General features: G+C 35.4%; 1 protein-coding gene across 6 annotated transcripts in view; it reads right to left on the minus strand.

Annotated features, from left to right (window-relative positions):
- The window catches only part of PPIP5K2 (diphosphoinositol pentakisphosphate kinase 2), a 77,716-nt gene extending 58,154 nt beyond the window's left edge, over positions 1-19,562 (minus strand). For all 6 annotated transcript variants that reach the window (XM_021713725.1, XM_021713723.1, XM_021713721.1 and 3 more), the window contains exons 1-4: positions 19,449-19,562; positions 13,689-13,884; positions 10,886-10,976; positions 9,611-9,696 (exon numbers count right to left, since the gene is read on the minus strand). In XM_021713725.1, coding sequence (XP_021569400.1) covers positions 9,611-9,696; positions 10,886-10,976; positions 13,689-13,884; positions 19,449-19,562 — 487 coding nt within the window. The remainder of the gene's footprint in view (positions 1-9,610; positions 9,697-10,885; positions 10,977-13,688; positions 13,885-19,448) is intronic.
- Positions 19,563-22,574: the final 3,012 nt, after the last annotated feature.

The raw sequence follows: 22,574 nt of genomic DNA on the forward strand, positions 1-22,574 counted from the left end.
AAAACTGTTTCCTCTTTCAGATATTGCTTTATCTATTTTTAAAATTTTCAATGGTACATAATAATTGTATATACTTATGGGGTACATGTGATATTTTGATACAGGCACATAATATGTAATGATCAAATCAGTAGCTAGGTATCAATCATCTCAAGCATTTATTATTTATTTATGTTAAAACATTACAATTCTTTTGTTTATTTACTTCGTGATTTCAAGATATATGACAAAGCTGCAGAATCAAAGGTTAGAAAAAATTGAATATTTGCATATAAAAGAAAAAAGAAAGAAAATGCCCCTCTATATCACATACAAAAAAATCAATTCAAAATATATTAAAGACTTAAATATAAAGTCCTGAAACTGTAAAACTCCTAGAGGAAAGCACTGAGGTGATTTTAATGCTGCAACAGTTAATTGATACAAGCAAAAATAAGAATTCCAGGAAACTTAACTGGTTTATATGCTCAAACAATTCCAGAATGAAACAGGTCAACATGTAACTGCTTAATCGTATATTCAATATTGTGTAACCAGATTCTCTCACATTAATTTTGTTACCAATATAAGACTAGTTTAGAATAGCTTAATTTATCACACGCAAAATTTTATTCTTACAACTTTCAGTTATTTAAAAATATATAATAAATATATATTTTAAAGGAACTAGTCATCTTTTTGTGCCAGATATTATCCATTATCTCTAACTGTACTTTTGTACCCAGTATCCCCACTTTATCTCATCCTCTCTGCTACCCTTCTCAGTCTCAAGTAAGCATCATTCTACTCTTTATTTCCATGAGTTCAATTTTTTTTTTTTTTGAGTTGGAGTCTCACTCTGTCACCCAGACTGGAGTGCAGTGGCCGCTCCCGGCCACCGCAACCTCGACCTGCCGGCTCCGGCGATCCTTCCGCCTCAGCCTTCCAAGTAGCCAGAATTACAGGCATACGCTACCACGCCCGGCTGATTTTTTGATTTATTGTAGAGATGAGGTCTCGCTGCCCAGGCGGGTCTCGAACCCGCCGGCTCAGGCAATCCGCTCACCTCAGCCTCCCAAAGGCGCGGGATTACAGGCTGAGCCACCAAGCCCGGCTCGAGTTCAATTTTTTTATTAAACTCACACATATGAGTGAGAACATGTAAATGTCTGTCTTTCCATGCCTGGTTTATTTCACTTAACATAATGTCCTCCTGTCCCATCCTTGTTGCAAATAACAGAACTTCATTCTTTTTTTTAAGGCTGAATATTCCATTGCGTATATGTGCCACATTTTCTTTACCTATTTATCTGCTGATACTTAGGCGATTCAATATCTTGGGTATTGTGAATAGTGTTGCAATAAATATGGGAGCGTAGATATCTCCTCAATATACTGATTTCCTTTTCTTTTGGATATTTACCCAGAAGTAGGAATGCTGGGTCAAATGGTGGTTCTTTTTTTTTTTTTTTTTTTTGAGTGCAGTGGCCGCACCCGGCCACCACAGCCTCAACCTGCTGGGCTCCAGCAATCCTTCTGCCTCAGTCTTCCAAGTAGCTGAAACTACAGGCGCACGCTACCATGCCCAGCTAATTTTTTGATTTTATTGTAGAGATGAGGTCTTGCCTGCCCAGGCGGGTCTCGAACTCGTGGGCTCAGGCAATCCACTCACCTCAGCCCCCCAAAGGCGTGGGATTACAGGATGAGCCACCGAGCTGGCTTAAATGATGGTTCTAATTTTAGTTTTTGCAGAACCTCCATGCTGTTCTCCATAGTGTTTATACAAATTTACATTCCCAACAACAGTGTACAAGTGTTCCCATTTCTCCACATTCTCACCAGCATTTGTTATTGCCTGTCTTTCAGATAAAAGCCATTTTAACTGGGGTGACTTGATATCACATTGCAGATTTGTTTTTCTCTAGTAAGTAGTGATGTTGAGCACTTTTTCATATGCCTGTTGGCCATTTGTAAGCCTTCTATTGAGAAATGGCTATTCAGATCTTTTGCCTATTTTTAAGCCAGATTTTTTTTTCCTACTGTGTTGCTTGAGCCTTATGTACTCTGGATATTAATCCTCTGTAAAACTGATACTTTGCAAATATTTTCTCTCATTCTGTAAGTTGTCTCTTCACTTTGTTTCCTTTGCTGTGTAGAAACTTATTTTTTTTTAGCTTGATATGATCACATCTGTCAATGTTGCTTTGAATGCCTGTGCTTTTGAGGTCTTGAGTAATCTTTGCCCAGACCAACATCCTGGGGTATTGTTGGGAGCCGGCCACAGAGGCCCACTGAGCATTAGGGATCAGGAAGGGCCGTTGACTCCGAGACCACTAGGATGCGTTCGGGAGCTTTGTGACCCCATTTCCTCCCCCTTTCTACTCAGCACAACCAGATTAAGCTCCTGTGAGCTCAAAACATAAAAACTCTGAGACTGGGACGAACACAAGCTAACTTTAGAAGCTCATTGCTCCCATTCTTCCGCAAACTGCAGTTTTGGCTTTCACACAACTTATAATTCAAACTCGTGTCACATCTAAGAGCCTTAGTATTGGTCACAGGCTTCTGGGTCATGATCTTAGGATTTATTGAAGGTTAAATTGTAGAATATAGTTTTAGAAGACAGCCATTTTGTTGAAAGAATGCGGCCGGGTTACTTGCAGGTAGCCCACTGTGAACTTTGGACTGGGCCACATTCCAAACATTCTGGGATGGGCCACTTTTGTTTGTAAAGTAAGTACTTAAGCTTCTATAGAATTGTTTAACTTGGCATAAATCAATCAGTTTAGGATGAAAAAGGTTTATAGAATATGTCAGTCACAGATTAGGTTATCCTTTGTTATGGGATTTTAAGATTATCATATGAAAAGGGTTTAAAGGCAATCATTGATTAAGTTTTCATGGATTAAGGTTTCTGGTGGGAAGGGGACGCCCCTCCCACATCTGACTTTGTGTATAAAAGACCCATTGTAATTCCCAATAACACTCATTTGCTTCTGCACTAGACTGGAGTCCAGTCTCTTTCTTTCTCTCTTCTTCCCCACAATCGCTGATACCGTCTCCACCTTTGGGGTACCCTGAACCTGGTTGAAGCTGGTCTCCAGCAGGGTATTTCCACAATGCTTTCTTCTGGTAACTTCATAGTCTCAGGTCTTAGATTTTGGTCTTTAATTCATTTTAATTTTGATTTTTGTATGTGGTGAGAAATAAGGGTCTAGTTTCATTCTTCTGCATATGGCTATCGAATTTTCCTAGCACCAGTAATTGAAGAGACTGACATTTCCCCAATGTATGTTCTTAGCACCTTTATCAAAAATCAGTTGACTGCAAACACATAGATTCATATCTGGTTCTCTCTTCCCATTGGCTCATGTGTTTGTTTTTATATCAGTACCATGCTGATTTCAAAATACAGTTTTGTATTTAATAGTATAATTATTATAATAGCATAATTAGGATAGTATAATTAGAAGTCAGGTAATGTGATTCTTCTAGTTTTGTCTTTTTGATAAGGATGGTTTAGACTATTCTGGGTTTTTGTGGCTACATATAAATTGTAGAATGTTTTTCCATTTCTATGAAGAATGTCATTAGTATTTTGATAGGGATGGCATTGAACCTGTAGACTTCTTTCAGTAGTACAGATATTTTACCAATATTGATTCTTCCAATCCATGTGCACAAATTATCTTTCCTTTTTTTGTGTGTCTTCTTCAATTTATTTCAATGTTTTACAGTTTTCATTTTAGAGATGTTTCACTTCTTTGGTTAAGTTCAATCATAGGTATTTATTTGTAACTATTGTAAAAAAAATTACTTTATTGGTTTCTTTTTCAGATTATTTGCTATTAGCATATAGGAATGATGCTCATTTTTGTTGATTTTATATGCTGCAACTTGTGTTTAGACTTTTCTAAATATAAGAGCATATCATCTACAAAGACAATTTGACTTCTTCCTTACCAATTCGAATGCACTTTATTTTTTTTTCCTTCTGGCTAGGACTTTCGGTACTACATTGAATAAAAGTGGTGAAAATGGGCACCTTAGAGGAAAAGTTTGCAGTTGTTCCCCTTCCCTATGATACTACCTATGGGTTTGTCATATATGGCTGATAGTATGTATTGTGTATGTTCCTTCCATGCCCAGTCTGTTGAGAGTTTTTTTTTTTGTCATGAAGGGATGTTGAATTTTATTGAATTGTTTTTTACATAAATTGAAATGATCATATTGTTTCTTGTCCTTCATTCTGTTGACATGATGTATTACATTTACTGATTTGCATGTACTGAAACATCCTTGCATCTCTGGAATGAATCTCACCTGAACATGATGAATGATGTTTCCAATGTGTTGGTGAAATTGATTTGCTAGCATTTTGTTGAGAATTTTTGGATATATGTTTATCACACATACTGGCCTGCTGTTTTGTTTTTTGTTGGGTCTTTGGGTTTGGTATCACGGTAATACTGATCTTATAGAATGAACTTGAGTATTCCTGCCTCAATATTTTGGAATAGTTTGCATAGGTTTGTTATTAGTTCTTGTTTGATAGAATTCAGCAGTGTCACTATCAGATCCTAGGCTTTTCTTTGACGGAAGATTATTACTGCTTCTATCTCTATTTGCTATTGGTCTATTCAGGTTTTAGATTTCTTCATGGTCAGTCTTGGCAGGTTGTGTCTAGGAATGTATCCATTTGTGTTTTCCTATAGTCTTAGTGATCTTAATTTCTGCAGTATCAGTTGTAATGTCTCCTTTTACATGTCTTATTTTATTTATTCTGGTCTTCCTTCTTTTTTCTTGGGTCATTCTGGCTAAAAGTTTGTTTATTTTGTTTATCTTTTCAAAAGAAACAACTTTCATCTCATTGATCAAGACTCAATTTCATTTATTCCTGCTCTGATCTTTATTATTTACTTCTAATAATTTGGGGTTTAGTTTTTGTATTGCTTTTCCAGATCCTTAAGATGCAAAATTAAGTTGTTTATCTGAAGTTTTTCTACTTTTTGATGTAGACATCTATTGCCAGAAACTTTCCTTTTAGAACTGCTTTTGCTGTATCTTGTTGTTAAAGTTGCCCTGTATGCTCCAGCTGACAGACTAAATGACTCTCCATGGCTGAGTTGAATTAAATCAGAACCAGGCAGTCATGGTAGGGTGAGGAAATGATTGTGTACTCTGTGTTCTCAGAAAATTTATAAACGTACCACAGTTCTTCCCTACTACAAACAAGCCAAACCAGCTCCTGTTATCAATGCCAAGATAAATGGTGGCCAGAAACTCTCCCCCATCCTATCAGCTATTTGAAAGAAACTGACAGAGACTTCATGTCTGGACTTGGAAACTAGCCTATCAGGCTCACCTGCCCTAGCCAAGCTGAGCTCGGTGACATCAACCAATCAGAATTAAGTGTGAATTCCTTATTTGAATAAACTGGGCAGGAACTTTCACTTGTTCTCTGGAATGCATCTTTCTTTTATACCAAAGGCTGCATCTCCAGGTTTGCTAACTGTTCACTGAAATAATGTCTCTCTTCCAAATTTCTTTTCATAAAACATTTTTTCACACCATAGGTTTTGGGATATTGTTTCCATTTTCCTTTGTTTCAAAAAATGTAACTTCCTTCTTAATTTCTTTACTGACCAAACATCACTCAGGAGTACATTATTTAATTTCTATGTGTTTGTATAGTTTCCAAAGTTCTTCTTGTTACTGATTTGCAGTTTTATTCCATTATGGTCAGAAAAGATAAGTGAAATGATTTCAATTTTTTATGAAGATTTTGAGACTTGTTTTGTGGCCTAACACATGGCCTATCCTTGAGAATGTCCCATGTACAAGAAAGAATGTGTATTCTGCAGCTGTTGGATGAAATGCTCCATAAATGTCTATTATGTATAAGTTCATTTTGTATTGTTATAAAGGGATTCCTGAGGCTAGGAAATTTTTTTTTTTTAAAGTGGTTTATTGTGGCACACAGTATCGGTGTCTGCCTCTTTGGCATGAAGCTCAAATCATGGTAGAAGGTAAAGGGGAACAGGCACGTCACGTGGCACAAGGAGGAGCAAAAGATAGAAGATGAGGTGCCAGGCTCTTTAACAATCAGATCTTGTGTTAAGAGAACAAGAAGTGACTCATTACACTAGGGAAGATACCAAGCATTCATGACAGATCCATCACCATGACTCAAACATCTCCCACTAAGCCCCACATCCAACACTGAGGACTTACATGAGATTTGGAGGGGACAAGTATCCAAACTATGTCAGTCTATTAGGTCCAATTGGACTAAAGTTCAGATTAAATCTGAAGCTTGTTGATTTTTCTGTCTAGATGGTTTATCCAATGCTGGAAGTGGGATGTTAAAATCCCAAGTTATTTTTGTATTAGGATCAATCTCTTCTTTGGCTCTAATAATGTTTGCTTTATATATCTGGGTGCTCCAGTGTTAAATGCATAGACATTTACAACTGTTATATCCTCTTGCTGAATTGATTTCTTTATGATTATATATAATGACCTGTCCTTTATAGTTTTTGTCCTGAAATGTATTTTATCTGATATAAATATAGCTGCCCCAGCTCTTTTTTGTTTTCTATTTGCATGGAATATCTTTTTCTTATTCTTTTTTTTTTTGAGTAGGAGTCTTACTATGTTGCCCAGGCTGGAGTGCAGCGGCATGCTCATGGTCATCCCAGTATAGACCTGCTGGGCTCAGGCAATCCTTTCGCCTCAGTCTTCCAAGTGGCTGGAACTACAGACAGGTGCTACCACTCCTGGCTAACTTTTGATTTATTGTACAGATGAGGTCTCATTAAGTTACCCAGGCTGGTCTCGAACCTGAGGGCTCAAGCAACCTACTTGCCTTGGCCTCCCAAAGTGCTGGGATTACAGGTTGAGCCACCAAGCCTGGTCTCTTTCTCCATCTCTTTATTTTTTAGCGTATGTGTGTCTTTGTAGGTAAAGTGAGTTTCTTATAGGCAGCATATAATTGAGTCTTGGTTTTTAAAAATCTATTTAGCCAGTCTATATCTTTTAAGTAGGAAATCTAATCTGTTTACATAAGGGGTTATGAGGACTTATTCCTGTCACTCTGCTATTTGTTTACTGGTTGTTTTGTTGGTCTTCCCTCCCTCCCTCCCAGTCTTCCTGTCTTCCTTCATGTAAAAATGATTTTCTCGTGTAGTATGTTTTAATTTCTTGCTTTTTATTTTATGTGTATCTGTGTTTGTTTTGTGGTTACCATGAGGCTTATAAATAACATCTTACAACCAATTATTATAAACTGATGACAATGTAACACGATTACAAAGAAAAAACACACAAAGAGAAAACTAAAAAACTCTATACTTTAACTCCATTGCCCCCGCTTTCTTACTTTGTCTCTACTTTTACCTTTTCATAGTATCTATTTCGTAAAAAGTTGTAGTAGTTACTATTTTAGATAGATTTGTCTTTTTGCCTTCCTACTAATAAGATGTTCACATACCACAACCACATTCTGTATCTGTGTACTGACTATTACCAGTGAGTTTTATGTTAAAGTCATTTTCTTTCAGAGTGAAGAACTCCCTTTACTATTTCTTCCAAGAGGTGTGGCATTGATAAAAATCCCTCAGCCTTTGTTTGTCTGGAAAAGTCTATTTCCCCTTCGTGTTTAAAGCATAATTTTGTTGGCGATACTATTCTAGGTTGGAAGATTTTCTTTTTCATTCAGCACTTTGAATATGTCATCTCACTCTCTCCTGGCCTGTAAGGTTTCTGCTAAGAGTTCCTTTATGTTATTTGCTTTTCTCTTGCTGCTTTTAGGATCCTTTTTAAATTCTTCACCTTTGAGAGATGATTAATATATTCCTTGAGATAGTCTTGCTTGTGCTGAATCTGTGTAGTGTTCTATGACATTCTTATACCTAGAAATTCATCTCTCTCTCTATGTTTAGAAAGCTCACTTATTATTTCTTAGAATAAACTTTCTACTACAATTGCTCTACATCTTTTTAAAGCCAGTAACTCTTAGATTTGTCTTTTAGAAGTTATTCTTGAGATTTCTAGAAGTTATTCTTGAGATTTTATAGATGTGCTTCTTTCTTTTTTTCTCCTTTGACTGTGTATTTTCATATAGTCAGTCTTCAAGCTTATTAATGCTTTCTTCTGCTTTATCCATTCTCCTGTTGAAAGACTTAATACATTTTTCAGTATGTCAATTGAATTTTTCAGCTCCACAATTTCTTCTTGACTTTTAAAAAAATTATTTCAATTTCTTTACAATTCTCTGATAGCATTTTGAATTCCTTCTTTGTACTATGTTGAAGTTCATTGAGTTTCCTCAAGACAGCTATTTTAAATTCCCTGTCTGAGAAGTCACATATCTCTGTCACTCCAGGATTGGTCACCAGTACTTCATGAGGTCACGTTTTTCTGGATGTTCTTGATGCTTTTAGATGTTCATCAATGTCTTGATGTTTAAGAATTAGGTATTTATTCTAATCTTTGCAGTCTGGACTTGTTTGTACATATCCTTATTGAGAAGGCGTTCCACATATTCAAAGGGAATTGAGTCTTGTGATTTAAGGCTGTAGTCACTGCAACTGTATCAATATGAGGAGGTGCCCTAAGCCCAGGAATGTTATGTCACTTGTTGACTCCTAGAGGCACTGTCTCGATGAGCTAATTTTTTGGTTCTTTTGAGTGTGCTTTATTGTATGGATAATTGTTTAATTTAGTGTTACTACAAGAGGATGATCACCAAAGGGTTCTATTCAGCCACCATGTTCTTGCTTCCTCTCTCGATTTTAATTAAAGTTGCTTTGAGGTAAAACAGTCATCAAAATTCCCTAAAATATTAATTGTCATCAGAATATTAACCCTTAGGACAAACATTCATCTTGCACTTTAAATTATGTAAAGCTTACATGTTATGTTTTAGATAACCAGGAAAAAAGGAGCAAATGGCACTTAAAAATATTAAAAAATATTTACTAGAACAGTTGTCCCTTAGTAGGGACTGGACCCTAAACAGTCCCTTAGGGAACTGGTTTCAGAGACACCCTCCCCACCCTCACGTAAACCAAAATCCTCACATACTCAAGTCCTGCAGTCAGCTCTCAGGAACCATGAAAGCAAAAAGTCAGCCCTCAGTACATGTGGAACCTATGAATACTGTATTTTTGATTGGTTGAAAATAATCTAGTAAGTAGACCCACACAGTTCAAACCCAGCTGTTCAAGGGCCGACTGTAGTTCAAAAATCTTTGTTATTGTATTTAATTGTGGCATTATAGCACGAAGTTTCTAATACTTAATTTGGTAGTCACAGATGAATCACTTTTTTACCCCAATCAATATATATTTGCTAAGCATGTAATTTTAAAAGTCTAGTTTATGAACCTTAGTGATATGTTAAATGTAGACCAAAGAAAAGCATAATGAATAACTCTCAAATTATCAGTTAGCCCTTTAACTAACATCACATCTTAATTGAATATACTGCTTGCTTATTTAGATTATTTCAAAAACTGAACAGAATATGAAAAATTCTTTAAATTCCTTCCTTTTAATTATTGTAGGAAAGTGGCCCAAAAGTATGTAAAGTGGCAAAAGGCAGCTTGTCTAAAATCTCTTACTCTTACCTTTGGGATTATTTGGGTCACGGTTCAAAATTGCATAACGAGGAAGTAAAATACCTTCAGCTTGAAGAATACTATATACTTCTCTCCTAAGGAAAAAGGAAAACATCTTTATTGTTTCACTGCTCTTTTCCACAATGAATATGTTATTGTACTGTTCTTAAAGTACGTTATTACTGTTCTACAACTAAAAAGGGTATGTATATCAAACATTTTTATTTTTTAAATAGACAAATGTCATTTCAAATATCAAAAAATTGCATTCTAAGAAAATATTCAGCAATGATAAAAATGTATACAGAATTCTTTTTGTAGTTTATAAGATACTGATTTTAAAAACTAAGACTATAAATGCATTTTTAAAAATGGTTAAAGCTGATATATCATAATTACAGAAGTTTACCTAACCATTAGAAACTTTATGCTCAAATAGTATTTAATGACATGGAGAAATGTTTACAGTGTATTAGAGAAAAGATATTCTAATTTTGTAAAGTCTGAGTTTATGTATATACTACTTGCTGTATCAAATACATGGTAGATATAGTGAGATTAAGTGGCTTTCTTTATGCGTTTATTTTTTAAAATCTCTTAAACATAAATTTCTATATGTGTATCTATGTACATATAAGAAATACACATAATATGCATTATATAAAGCTAGGAAAAGTCTTCTAAACTTTAGATATCAATGTTATCTCTGAAAAAATATTAAAAAAAACAGAAAAGCAGAAAAACTAAAGGGTCTTATATTTATAAAGCATTTTAATTTACATAATCTCCTAATGTAAAAATAGAATGCTGACAAAATTATAGGAGTAGTTATTAGAATGAAACCAATTAAATGAAATACTCATTTTATCATTTCTTAGAAATCCATGTTTTTGATCTGTTAAATGAATATAGTAAAATATTTCTCAAAATGGGTATACTTTAAAGAATTAGTTATAAGAAGTTCTAATTTTATCAACAGTCACATGACAGAAAACTGTTTATAATTTTCAATGGTTTAGTAGGCTCTAGAAATTAAACAAATCTTCTCTAAGTTCTTGTCCCACTACTTAGGGAATTACTTGTGACTTTGGGCAAATTATTTAATCCTCCTGATTCTCAACTTTCCGCAACTGTAAAATGAGGTAATAAATACCTCTTTCTGAGTATATTCTGAATACACAATGAATTATGTATGTAAAAACACCTGATGTCATATCAGTTTATAGTAGACACTAAATAAATGTTAATTTTCCTTCCCTTAATTCAGCCAACTTCACCACTCACCTATCTTGTATGAGATACTGCATATTCAAGTCATTGATTACAAATGGATTCCTGAGTTTTGCATAGGCAACTGCTTTGTCCAGTGGAAATCCTAAGAACACATATTATTATCATATTCTGTACAATCTTAAGATAAGTTGACATCTATAACTTTATCAACTTCCTTTTATAGAAGATATGGAATAATATTTACATAAACCTTAATTTAATCTACATTATATTTTATTTCTTCCTAGTTAGTTTGATTGAAAAGGCACAGCAAGCCAGTGACTACACAATCAAATTTAGAGTACTGACATGCTAGTCAAAGCCTGACTAGTCAAAGTCACCCAAACGGAAAGTAGGTTTTACCTCATATACAAAGAGAAAACTGTATATAAGTGTATCATAATCATTTGGTGATTTTTTTAGAAACATATTTAACACTCTTCTTTCACTTAGATATTTTGATGCCTACACATGTAAATTAAATATTCAAATAACATATGCAACATTAAAAATACAGCAAAAGCAAAAACTAATTCATATACAACAGATATACTCAAAATATAAACTACATGAGTAGAATCATGCTGTTGCTGGGTCAATATTAAAATATCAGAAAATAATTTCCTAAAATTTTTAGACTTCAGTAAAAGTACTAATTACAATGAAAACAAATCAAATGGCAGAAATGGTAAGAGGCCTAAAAAAAAAAAAAATCTAAAAAATTTTAATATATTTTACTCTCTGTATTGATACTTAGCATCTCCAGTTTTATCCATCAATATATGTTATTGAAAGAGGCAGTTCAACATAAAGGTTAAGAACATAGCAAGTGTTCAAATCCTGGTTCCATCTTTCACTAGTAATACAGTCTTAAGCAAATTTATTTAACACATTTAAGCCTCTGACCCTAGCTTAAATGGGGATTATACCAGTCTTACCTAATAGTGTTTTTAAGGAATTAATTAGAGTGTATATAATACACTTAGAACAGTATCTGGCAATAAATGTTACTTGCTATTATTCCTTAAGCAACAATGTTTTAATAAATAGCTTATCTATGCAAAAGGGTAAAAATCAACAAGCATATGTAACTTTAGGATTTAAAGTTAGTAGAATCCTAAGTATACCTGTGAAGAGACTGTATTTTGCAGTATTACCAGAATAGTTAGCAAAGAAAGTATTAAAACATACTGAAGTTAAAACAAAACAAAAAGCTGTGGTCAGTTAAACAATATGCCTAATCTCCTCTAAGTTTTTAAAGTTTAAATAGCAATACATTATAACAAGAATCAGTTGGCCACAAATTACAAATGCTTCAAGTTTTATAAAGACTCTCAGAATTTATCACTTGTAAAGATGTCTCGATATGTATGATTTGAAACCTCTTAACAGATTTCAGTAAATAGAAAACACAGTCATTTCCTGCTTTTGCTGTTAAGGAGCAACTTTTTTCTAACCAAGAGATATGGGATATTTATTAGCTTAGTTATAGCACCTAGTTTTTAATAGGCAAATAGCTTTTACAGGAAGAACTAGGTGTTGGTAAGGGAAGAACACCCTACCCTAAAGAATAAGGAAACTTTAAGGTTCTCTTAAAATGTGCGGCCTGCTGGGCATGGTGGCTCAAGCCTGTAATCCCAACACTTTGGGAGGTGAAGGTGAGAGGACTGCCTGAGTCCAGGAGTTCGAGACCAACCTGGGCAACCTGGTGATACCTTGTCTCTACAATAAATAGAAAAAAATTAGCTGGGCATGGTGGTGTGTGCCTGTAGTACCAGTTACTTAGAAAGCTGAAGCGGAAGGATCGCCTGAGCCCCGCAGGTTGAGACTGCAGTGGCCCTGAGTGTGCCACTGCACTCCAGCCTGGGTGACAGAGTGAGAGTCTGCCTCAAAAAAATAAAATAAATAAAATAAAATAAACAGCCTGAGTCTGCAAAGCCTAGGATCTTGACTTCTCTATGATATAATGAAAATCAATTTAAACTATGGTAGCACAAAAAGTCTCAACCAAGCCCTATCTTCCTCTTGTTGAAGTGAGACTTTATCACAGCTCAGGACAACATATTTTGGTAACAAGTGATGACTAAATATGAGTACATTTGCAACTCAGAGCACATTTTTTCAATCAGTCCTCAGTGGGAAATCCACTAGCTTCACAGATTCTTAGGTTATAAGTTTTCAGCTATAAGCCTAGCAATAAGTTTAATTAGTAGAGTTTACTATGCTGTAATACTTAAGCTTAAGTGATATTTCAGTTTGATTAATAAAAGATAGCAGGAAAGATCTTAAAATCTCAATATTAAGTTCTTAAAAAATAAAGTACAAATATTCATATGATGAATGATAGATCATTTTCTATGTGGCACAAAAAAGGACTTAAAATATTTAATAATTCATCGATTTATCATAAGAAATTTACAAATACAAACAAAGCTATACATTCAAAAAGTTCATCACAAATTTTTAACATAGTGAAAACTGGAAACCATTCAAATGTTAGGATATTTGTTAAATGTGTTATGGTACCTCGACACAATGATATCCTATGCTGCCATTAAAAACTAAGTTATGAAAGAATGACATGGCAGGAGAAAAAACCTCTTGGCATAATAGTGAAGAGTTAAATGTTAAGTTATACATACACTATGATACTCATTTATTTAAAACACACACAGAAGACTAGAAATATATCAAAATATTAACATTATCCATGAGTAAGTTTTAATTTTCTGGTTTATCCAACACTATATAGTTAATAAATATGAGTTTTATAATCAGAGAACATAAAGAAGATTCTTCCCCCCTTCTTTAATACCTTTAGAATGGAAAGAAATAAGACAATCACATAAAGGCCAGTTTTCTACTGGTTCATTCAAAATAACTTCCTCTTCAAATACTACTACTGTAATATATTTAAATAAGGAGATCCGTTCAAGAATTTCCTTCATTGGTTTGGATTTGGATTTCTTTGCCATGGAACATATTCCAACCACAATCTGCCTTTCTGGTGGCTAAAACAAGTGAAACAAAAAATCAAGTTAGCATAAATTCCAAAGCATAGTTGTCTTATTTTTTTTCAGAAGTAGATGAGGTATGTAGTAAATCAATAAAAGCGACATATTAACCAACAAAGGAGTTTTCAAATATAATATCATTGTTGTAATAATAAATAAAAAAATTAAAGAATTGTTTCCTACAAAAGTCTGGAAAAAAATTTAAAAACAAAAACACTGAATTGCCTGAGCCCGCGGGTTCGAGACCCGCCTGGGTAGCGAGACCTCATCTCTACAATAAATCAAAAAAATCAGCTGGGCGTGGTGGTGCATGCCTGTAATTCCGGCTACTCGGAAGGCTGAGGTGGAAGGATCGCCGGAGCCCAGCAGGCCGAGGCTGCGGTGGCCGGGAGCGGCCACTGCACTCCAGTCTGGGCGACAGAGTGAGACTCCAACTCAAAAAAAAAAAAAAAAACAAAAACACTTTCAGAACAAACACTGTTACTATCTTCAATCAAATGTAAAACTTAAACAAATATCCCCTTTTTAACTGCCTCTAGCATTTATTTATCCTCCATACACCCAAAAATGACAAAAAGGGTCAAAACCACCTAATCCATATAAAAAGACCAATAGGTGAGATAAAGACTCTGCCTAAAGTAAGATGTAACTCCAACTATAAAGCTACAGTATTAAATTATTTTTATAGATTGAGCCTGAATATTAGTTGGTCACAAATGACAATTTGGAAGGAAATTTTAAAGAAAGCCACACTGCTAACAGAGGTGTCAAGATTCTTTGACAATGTAATCTTTGTACTCAATATTCCTATCTAATGTGGTACTGATCTCTAGCATCCTCATAACAGCTCAAAGGCCATGATTTGGTCCAAAACTTTAATAGCAGGATATAGAAACTGTAACTTGAGAATAGTTCATAGATTAATAATATTACTCAAGATTCATTCTGGGATCTTTGCATTTAGAAGCTTAAGAGCTATGTTAAACATATAAAATAGTGTCCAGTTTTTCATTTCAATTCTTCTCTCTTCATGGTATTTCATGTAACATTATAATCTGAGCTCAAAAATGGTTTGCTAGACTTTCTCTTACTATAATCGAAAAATAAAATTGTATGACATCAGAATTGTTCATTTTTCATGCCAAGAACAATATTTTGTGGTGCCTCTTCAAACTCATTACATTTAGAGTTTAAATCAGTATTCAATTTAATTGTAAATCAAATAGATTATAAATTCTAACCTTCCTGGGATCTGCTGCATTTCTCTGCTTATCCACTTTTGTTCCCTTACTCAATTCTTTCCTGAGCCTTGAGATAGCTCATTATTATGTTCTCAAAGTTGATTTCATCAGACAAAAAAATAAATAAATACTCTACCTAAGATTTAACACTCATTTATAATTTTTAAGAATTGCTAATATGGTAATCCCAAGCCTTTGGGAGGCTAAGGTGAGTGGATTGCCTGAGCCCATGGGTTCGAGACCCGCCTGGGCAGGCGAGACCTCATCTCTACAAGAAATCAAAAGGGCGTGGTAGAGCGCGCCTATAGTTCCTGCTACTTGGAAGGCTGAGGCGGAAGGATCGCCGGAGCCCAGTAGGTCGAGCCTGCGGTGGCGGGGAGTGGCCACTGCACTCCAGTCTGGGCCACAGAGTGAGACTCCAACTCAAAAAAAAACAAAAAACAATTGCTAATATGTAAAGTTCTGTTTATTCATCATAGATCTAGTTAATGAATATCTGCTCACTGGCTAAGATGAAGGGAAACATTCAAGTTTAAAATGTACAGATAAAGCCACATTCTTAAGACAAAATTACAGAATTTTCTTATTAGGTGAAGCCTTAAACGCCAAAAAAAAGGCCAGGCTGGGTGGCTCAGCCTGTAATCCCAGTGCTTTGGGAGACCAAGGTGAGCGCATTCCCTCAACCCGCGGTTTCAAGACCCACCCGGGCACTTGGGGAGACGTCATCTCCACAATAAAATAAAAAGTTAGCCGGGCGTGGTAGCGCGCGCCTGTAGTTCCAGCTACTTGGAAGGCTGAGGCGGAAGGATCGCCGGAGCCCAGCAAGTCGAGGCTGTGGTTTGTGGTGACTGGGAGCCTGCCACCGCACTCCAGTCTGGGCGATGGAGTGAGGCTCCAACTCCAAAAAAAAAAAAAAAAAAAGCAAAAAAACCCACCTTTTTCTTTTTTTAAATCAGATTTGAATTATTTTGTTAGATTTATGTCCAAAAGAAAACTAAAATTCACATCTTTTAAATCTCAAAAACAGTAGAATGAAGTGGAATAAATCATTTTATAAAACTAGAACAAGCAAACCAAATCAGGCTCATCAAAGGTGATACCTGTACATCTTAAATGGAAGCTCATTTTATTTAGCACCAATATTCCAAGAACTATACTAAGTGCTGAAGATTAGAAACTACCTGTCCTCAAAGCACTTTGAGTCTTATAGGAAACAGAATAATAAAATATACTGTGATACACAGAATAGAAATACAGTTAGCTCTTCGTATCCATGGGTTCTGCATTAATGAATTTAACAGAATATTGAATATATTTGAGGAAAAAATACCATCTGTTCTGAACATGTAGACTATTTTTCTTACTATTGTTTCCTAAACAATACAGTCTAACAACTTTTTACATAGCATTTACATTGTATTAGGTATTATAAATAATCTAGAAATGATCTAAAGTATACAAGAGGATATGTGTAGATCATATGCAAATACTATACCATTTTATAGAGAGGGCTTGAGTGCCTTCAGGTTTTCATATCCACAGAGAGTACTAGAAACAATACCCCATGGATACTGAGGGACAACTCTATTTATGCCAAGGTACAAGCACAGTACTGAAGAAGTGTTCAAGCTTTTCATGGGGAAAGATCAAGAATAGAAACAGTGAAAGATAGGAAATCTGAGCAAAGTTTTAAAGAACGAAAAATAATTCATGAGGTACCCCAAAATAAGGGCATTTCAGATAGATAAAGGAAGACACACAACATCAAAGAGGCATGGTACAGCCTGGAATAAGCAGAAATAAAAATTCTGATGTTACTAAAACATAAAAGGTAGTGGATGGGAGACAAGTATGAATGTAGATATAAATGCGCAATAAAAGTCCTTATATGTAAGATGACTAGACTTGATTTACCAGGTGTTCACATTGTGTTCAGAAAGAATAAAGGAGTAGAAGCTGAGTCAATAGTGCTTTCTTTCTTTCTTTTTTGAGTTGGAGTCTCACTCTGTCCCCAGACTGGAGTGCAGTGGCTGCTCCCGGCCACCGCAGCCTCGACCTGCTGGGCTCCGGCGATCCTTCCGCCTCAGCCTTCCAAGTAGCTGGAACTACAGGCGCGCGCTACCACGCCCGGCTAATTTTTTGATTTCTTGTAGAGATAAGGTCTCGCCTGCCCAGGCGGGTCTTGAACCCGCGGGCTCAGGCAATCCACTCACCTCAACCTCCCAAAGGCGCGGGATTACGAGCCCGGCTAATAGTGCTTTCTAGTTTAAATGAGCTAGAGAAGTTCTGCTTTCATGTATTATTCACAGGACTTCTAGATAAGACTTCAGATGAAGAGAAGTTTAAACTGGTAAAAGACCTCAACCTCCCAAAGGCGCGGGATTACGAGCCCGGCTAATAGTGCTTTCTAGTTTAAATGAGCTAGAGAAGTTCTGCTTTCATGTATTATTCACAGGACTTCTAGATAAGACTTCAGATGAAGAGAAGTTTAAACTGGTAAAAGACCTCAACCTCCCAAAGGCGCGGGATTACGAGCCCGGCTAATAGTGCTTTCTAGTTTAAATGAGCTAGAGAAGTTCTGCTTTCATGTATTATTCACAGGACTTCTAGATAAGACTTCAGATGAAGAGAAGTTTAAACTGGTAAAAGACCTCAACCTCCCAAAGGCGCGGGATTACGAGCCCGGCTAATAGTGCTTTCTAGTTTAAATGAGCTAGAGAAGTTCTGCTTTCATGTATTATTCACAGGACTTCTAGATAAGACTTCAGATGAAGAGAAGTTTAAACTGGTAAAAGACCTCAACCTCCCAAAGGCGCGGGATTACGAGCCCGGCTAATAGTGCTTTCTAGTTTAAATGAGCTAGAGAAGTTCTGCTTTCATGTATTATTCACAGGACTTCTAGATAAGACTTCAGATGAAGAGAAGTTTAAACTGGTAAAAGACCTCAACCTCCCAAAGGCGCGGGATTACGAGCCCGGCTAATAGTGCTTTCTAGTTTAAATGAGCTAGAGAAGTTCTGCTTTCATGTATTATTCACAGGACTTCTAGATAAGACTTCAGATGAAGAGAAGTTTAAACTGGTAAAAGACCTCAACCTCCCAAAGGCGCGGGATTACGAGCCCGGCTAATAGTGCTTTCTAGTTTAAATGAGCTAGAGAAGTTCTGCTTTCATGTATTATTCACAGGACTTCTAGATAAGACTTCAGATGAAGAGAAGTTTAAACTGGTAAAAGACCTCAACCTCCCAAAGGCGCGGGATTACGAGCCCGGCTAATAGTGCTTTCTAGTTTAAATGAGCTAGAGAAGTTCTGCTTTCATGTATTATTCACAGGACTTCTAGATAAGACTTCAGATGAAGAGAAGTTTAAACTGGTAAAAGAAGCCTGAAAATCATTTATTCTGCACTGAAAGTTTTAAATTTTCATGTAGGTATGTTTATTTTCAGACATGTTTAACTCCACTGTGAAATCTGCATTTCAGATATGTATAATTCTACTGTTAAAAATACTGTTATTATGAAAAAGGGTTTAAAGAAAAATAGCTATTTTTTGGTTTGTTTTTACTAGTTTTACCAAGTAGAACAGTTTTTCTTTTAAAACAAAATTCTTTTTCCAATTTGAAATATATGAAAAACGCATATTACACCTGTATTTTAAATAAGTTCTCAAAGCAAAGCAATCTCTACTTTTAAAAACATCAATAGCACACATAGACACTTGAGGTAGCAACCTCTACTTTTAAAAACATCAGTGGCACATACAGATACTTGAAGTAGCCTCCTTTTCTAGCTAATCCATTTCCAGACTTCTGAATAGTTAATAAATAGGGATATCTTCAGGTCAACCAGCATTTGCATTGGCAAATGAGTAAGTTTATTGGCAAATAAACTTAATGAATCTGGTCTAGCTCCTTCTTTAGTAACTTTAAAATTATTTATTTTACTTGTTTTCTTTGATGTATTTGTTATGTATTTCTACATATATATAAGAAACCTTTTGATTTGTGGCCCAGATACGTTTCTCCTTGGCACTCTTAGTACTTTACCCTGAGTTTGCTATGCATATCACTGATAGGCATCATAAAACTTAGTTCTTGAGTCACCATAGATTCAATAACATCCTTAACTGTAGTTCTTGATTCACCATAGATTCAATAACATCACTCATGAAACAAAATCTACTTTTTTAGTTTAAAAAAATTCCGACAAATTTGTATGTAAAAAAAAAAAACCCTTAAGATTAATTCACGTTAACAATAATTAGTAAAAAGCCTATCTTGTATTGGTCTTCTCTCACCAAAGGAAAAAAACAAACAACTTACAGATTCATCCTCCTCCTCTTCATCTTCATCTGCATGGTGGAAAAAATGTCGATAATTTCCAGGGTTTATTTCTGTATCTTCAGGCCCAACAAAGAATCTCGGGGCATCACTCATCTTTATTTCATTTGATATAGATACAATTTAAATGATCTATGTTAAAATTGCTTCTAAATAAACAGCATCAGAAAAAACCATTCTCCCTTTACTAGCTGACACCTAGTCTGTTACAGCTTATTACAGCTTATACAATCACTTGAAATTGTGATGACGGTTTGTTGGCAAACACTCTTCCGTTCTCAGATATCATTCTTCATTGTTGATATCAAAATTGTTCCTGCAGATTAAAACACAAAGACAGCGAGGCTATTGCTTCCCTGAGTTGATACAGCAATCTTTTTACCTAAAGTGTAATGAAAAGATTAATTTTGGAGAGTGTATTTCAAAAACATTCAGGTAAAAAAATTTTAAATGACACTTTAAAAATCAGCGACAATAACCTGATGTATACTGTTAAAATGAAAATACATTTTCTTACATAAAAATTAAGAAATTAAGACTTTGCCCTGTAGTAATCAAAGTCTTAGCAAATCAAATTTTTATGAAACCTTAGCAACTTGGCAAACTGACATGAAAAAACAGGAAGGCTACACACTAAATTTCTCAAGTCCAAAAATATCTAAAAAATTAAAAGAAAACTATTCAATTTACAATGAAATTACATTAAAAGCTAGCTCAGCACATAGTTTAAGAATATCTGAATGCAATGGAAAAGAATAGATGAAATATAATGTGTGTTTAAAGACCACTGACAATTTAACATTAATCTGAAATTACATAAAATCAATTTGTAAAAGTTCAGTTTGCAAACATTTGTCAGAACATAACCATTTCACATCCTGGTCAAATATATAAATAAACAACAAAATAAAGATTAGCATCAAAACAAGATTTCATTCTAACAGCAGCTCTTAAACTTGTAGAAGTAAAAAACTCTTTAGCAAATCTAATAACATCTACAAATCTTCTCCCTAGGAAAAAGTACATGTGTACTATACTCTGCAAGCAATTTTATGTGATTCACTGATACTCAAACTCTTCCTCACAATCAGGCATCCATGAACTGCCATGTAAGAATAATATAATCTCAAAATATTCCTTACCACAGCTGTTTACATGTATTTGTTCCTGTCATATTTAAACCTATTACTTACCAACATAAAACTACATAACAAATGCTTCAATTAATTACTGGCATAAGAAAGCATTTTCCAGCCTGGGCACATTTCTACACACACAAAAATTATCTGGGCATGGTGCTGCACATCAGTAGTTCCAGCTATTCAGGAGGCTGAGGCAGAAAGATTGCTTAAGCCCGGGAATTCAAGGCTGCAGTGAGCTGTGATCATGCCACTGCACAGTAAGTAGCCCAGGCAACAGAGTGAGACCCCCAACTCAAAAAAAAGTATTTGATCAAATGTTCTTAAGAGTTGAACAATATCCTAGATAGAATTAAAAGTGTAACTCTAGAAGTTTCTATTCCTAAAGATCTAATTCCAGGTAACTGGTGGCTCCCTAGTTAACATTAAAATAAGTTTACCCAGTTAACCTTGATTTTATACATCTGTAAATTACTGTGTAAAAAAATTTAAAACAATATGTGAGTAAAAAATGAAAGCAGAAAAAATTGACTTTACAAACTAATGCCTTTTGATCCTTTTCCCTCTGCATGGTTTAACATCTAAAAAATGCTGAAAAAGAAAAAGTTTTCAATTGCTGCAAGTCTTAATGGCAGTGGATAAGTTGATTTCAGTTATTTTGTATCAAATGACAAACATTTTTTGGCTTCTTTTTACTTTTTTACTCTTTCCATCTAAGCTTTCTTTTTACTTTTTTGCTCTTCCCATCTAAAAACAGCTAAAATATTTCAACAGTGGAAAGAGAATGTGTTTTTGAGTGAGATATACCTGTTTTAGTGCCACTACTTAACTAACAACTTATGCTACTTTCTGTGATCTATAAAAAAGGAGGTATGGTAAACCCCTGTAACTCTGTGACGATTAAGTGTATACTTGGCATATATTAAACACTCAATAAATTTTACTTTCTTTTCTATTCTTTTTTTTTCTGAGTCAGAGTCTCACTCTGCTGCTCAGGCTGGAGTACAGTGGCTCCATCATTGCTCACCACAGCCTTGACCTCCTGGGACTGGGCGATCATTCTGTCTCAACCTCCCAAGTAACTGGGACTACAGTTGTGCACCACCAGACCTGGCTAATTTTTTTATTTTTTGTAGAGACAAAATCTTGCTATGCTGCTTCGGCTGGTCTCAAACTCCTTGGATCAAGCAATCCTCTCACCTTAGCCTCCCAAAGTGCTGAGATCACAGGCATAAGTCACTGCTACTGGCAATAAACCTTAAATTTGTATAATCATTCCTATAAGCCAAGCTCCCTACTAACATACATGCAAATCGAAAAGAATAAATATTGTTCATTATTCGGTGAAATGAATATATTTACTCAACAGATACTATTTACCTATTACAGAAAGCACCGTGTTAGGAGCTAGCTTAGGTCTGAAGCCATGTCTCATTCATTCACTTGGAGAGAGGCAATAGATAAATTAACAGATAAATAGAAAGACCTCTCTATAAGGTGACATTTGAGGAGAAATCTAAATTAAATAAGGAAACCAGTCATGGGGTTACATGGTGAGAGCAAAGGAAAAAAGGTAGAAAAAAAGTCAGAGAAGTCACTAAGATGCATACAGAGGATTGAAAAGTCATGATAAGAACTTCCAATTTTGGCTGGGCTCGGTGGCTCAGCCTGTCATCCCAGTACTTTGGGAGCCGAGGTGAGTGGAATGCCTGAGCCCGCAGGTTCGAGACAGCCTGGGCAACTTGGCGAGTCCTCATCTCTACAATAAGATAAAAAACAGCCAGGTGTGGTAGCGTGTATCTGTAGTTCTAGCTACTCGGAAGGCTGAGGCAGAAGGATCACCGGAGCCCAGCAGGTCGACGTTGGGGTGGCCATGAGGGTGTGTGCCACTGCACTCCAGTCTTGGAGAAGGAGTAAGACTCCAACTCAAAAAAAAAAAAGAATTTCCGATTTCCTTTTTTTTTTTTTT

Source organism: Carlito syrichta, unplaced genomic scaffold (assembly GCF_000164805.1).
Source record: "Carlito syrichta isolate Samal-C Ts95f unplaced genomic scaffold, Tarsius_syrichta-2.0.1 Scaffold304700, whole genome shotgun sequence".
Lineage (NCBI taxonomy): Eukaryota > Metazoa > Chordata > Mammalia > Primates > Tarsiidae > Carlito > Carlito syrichta.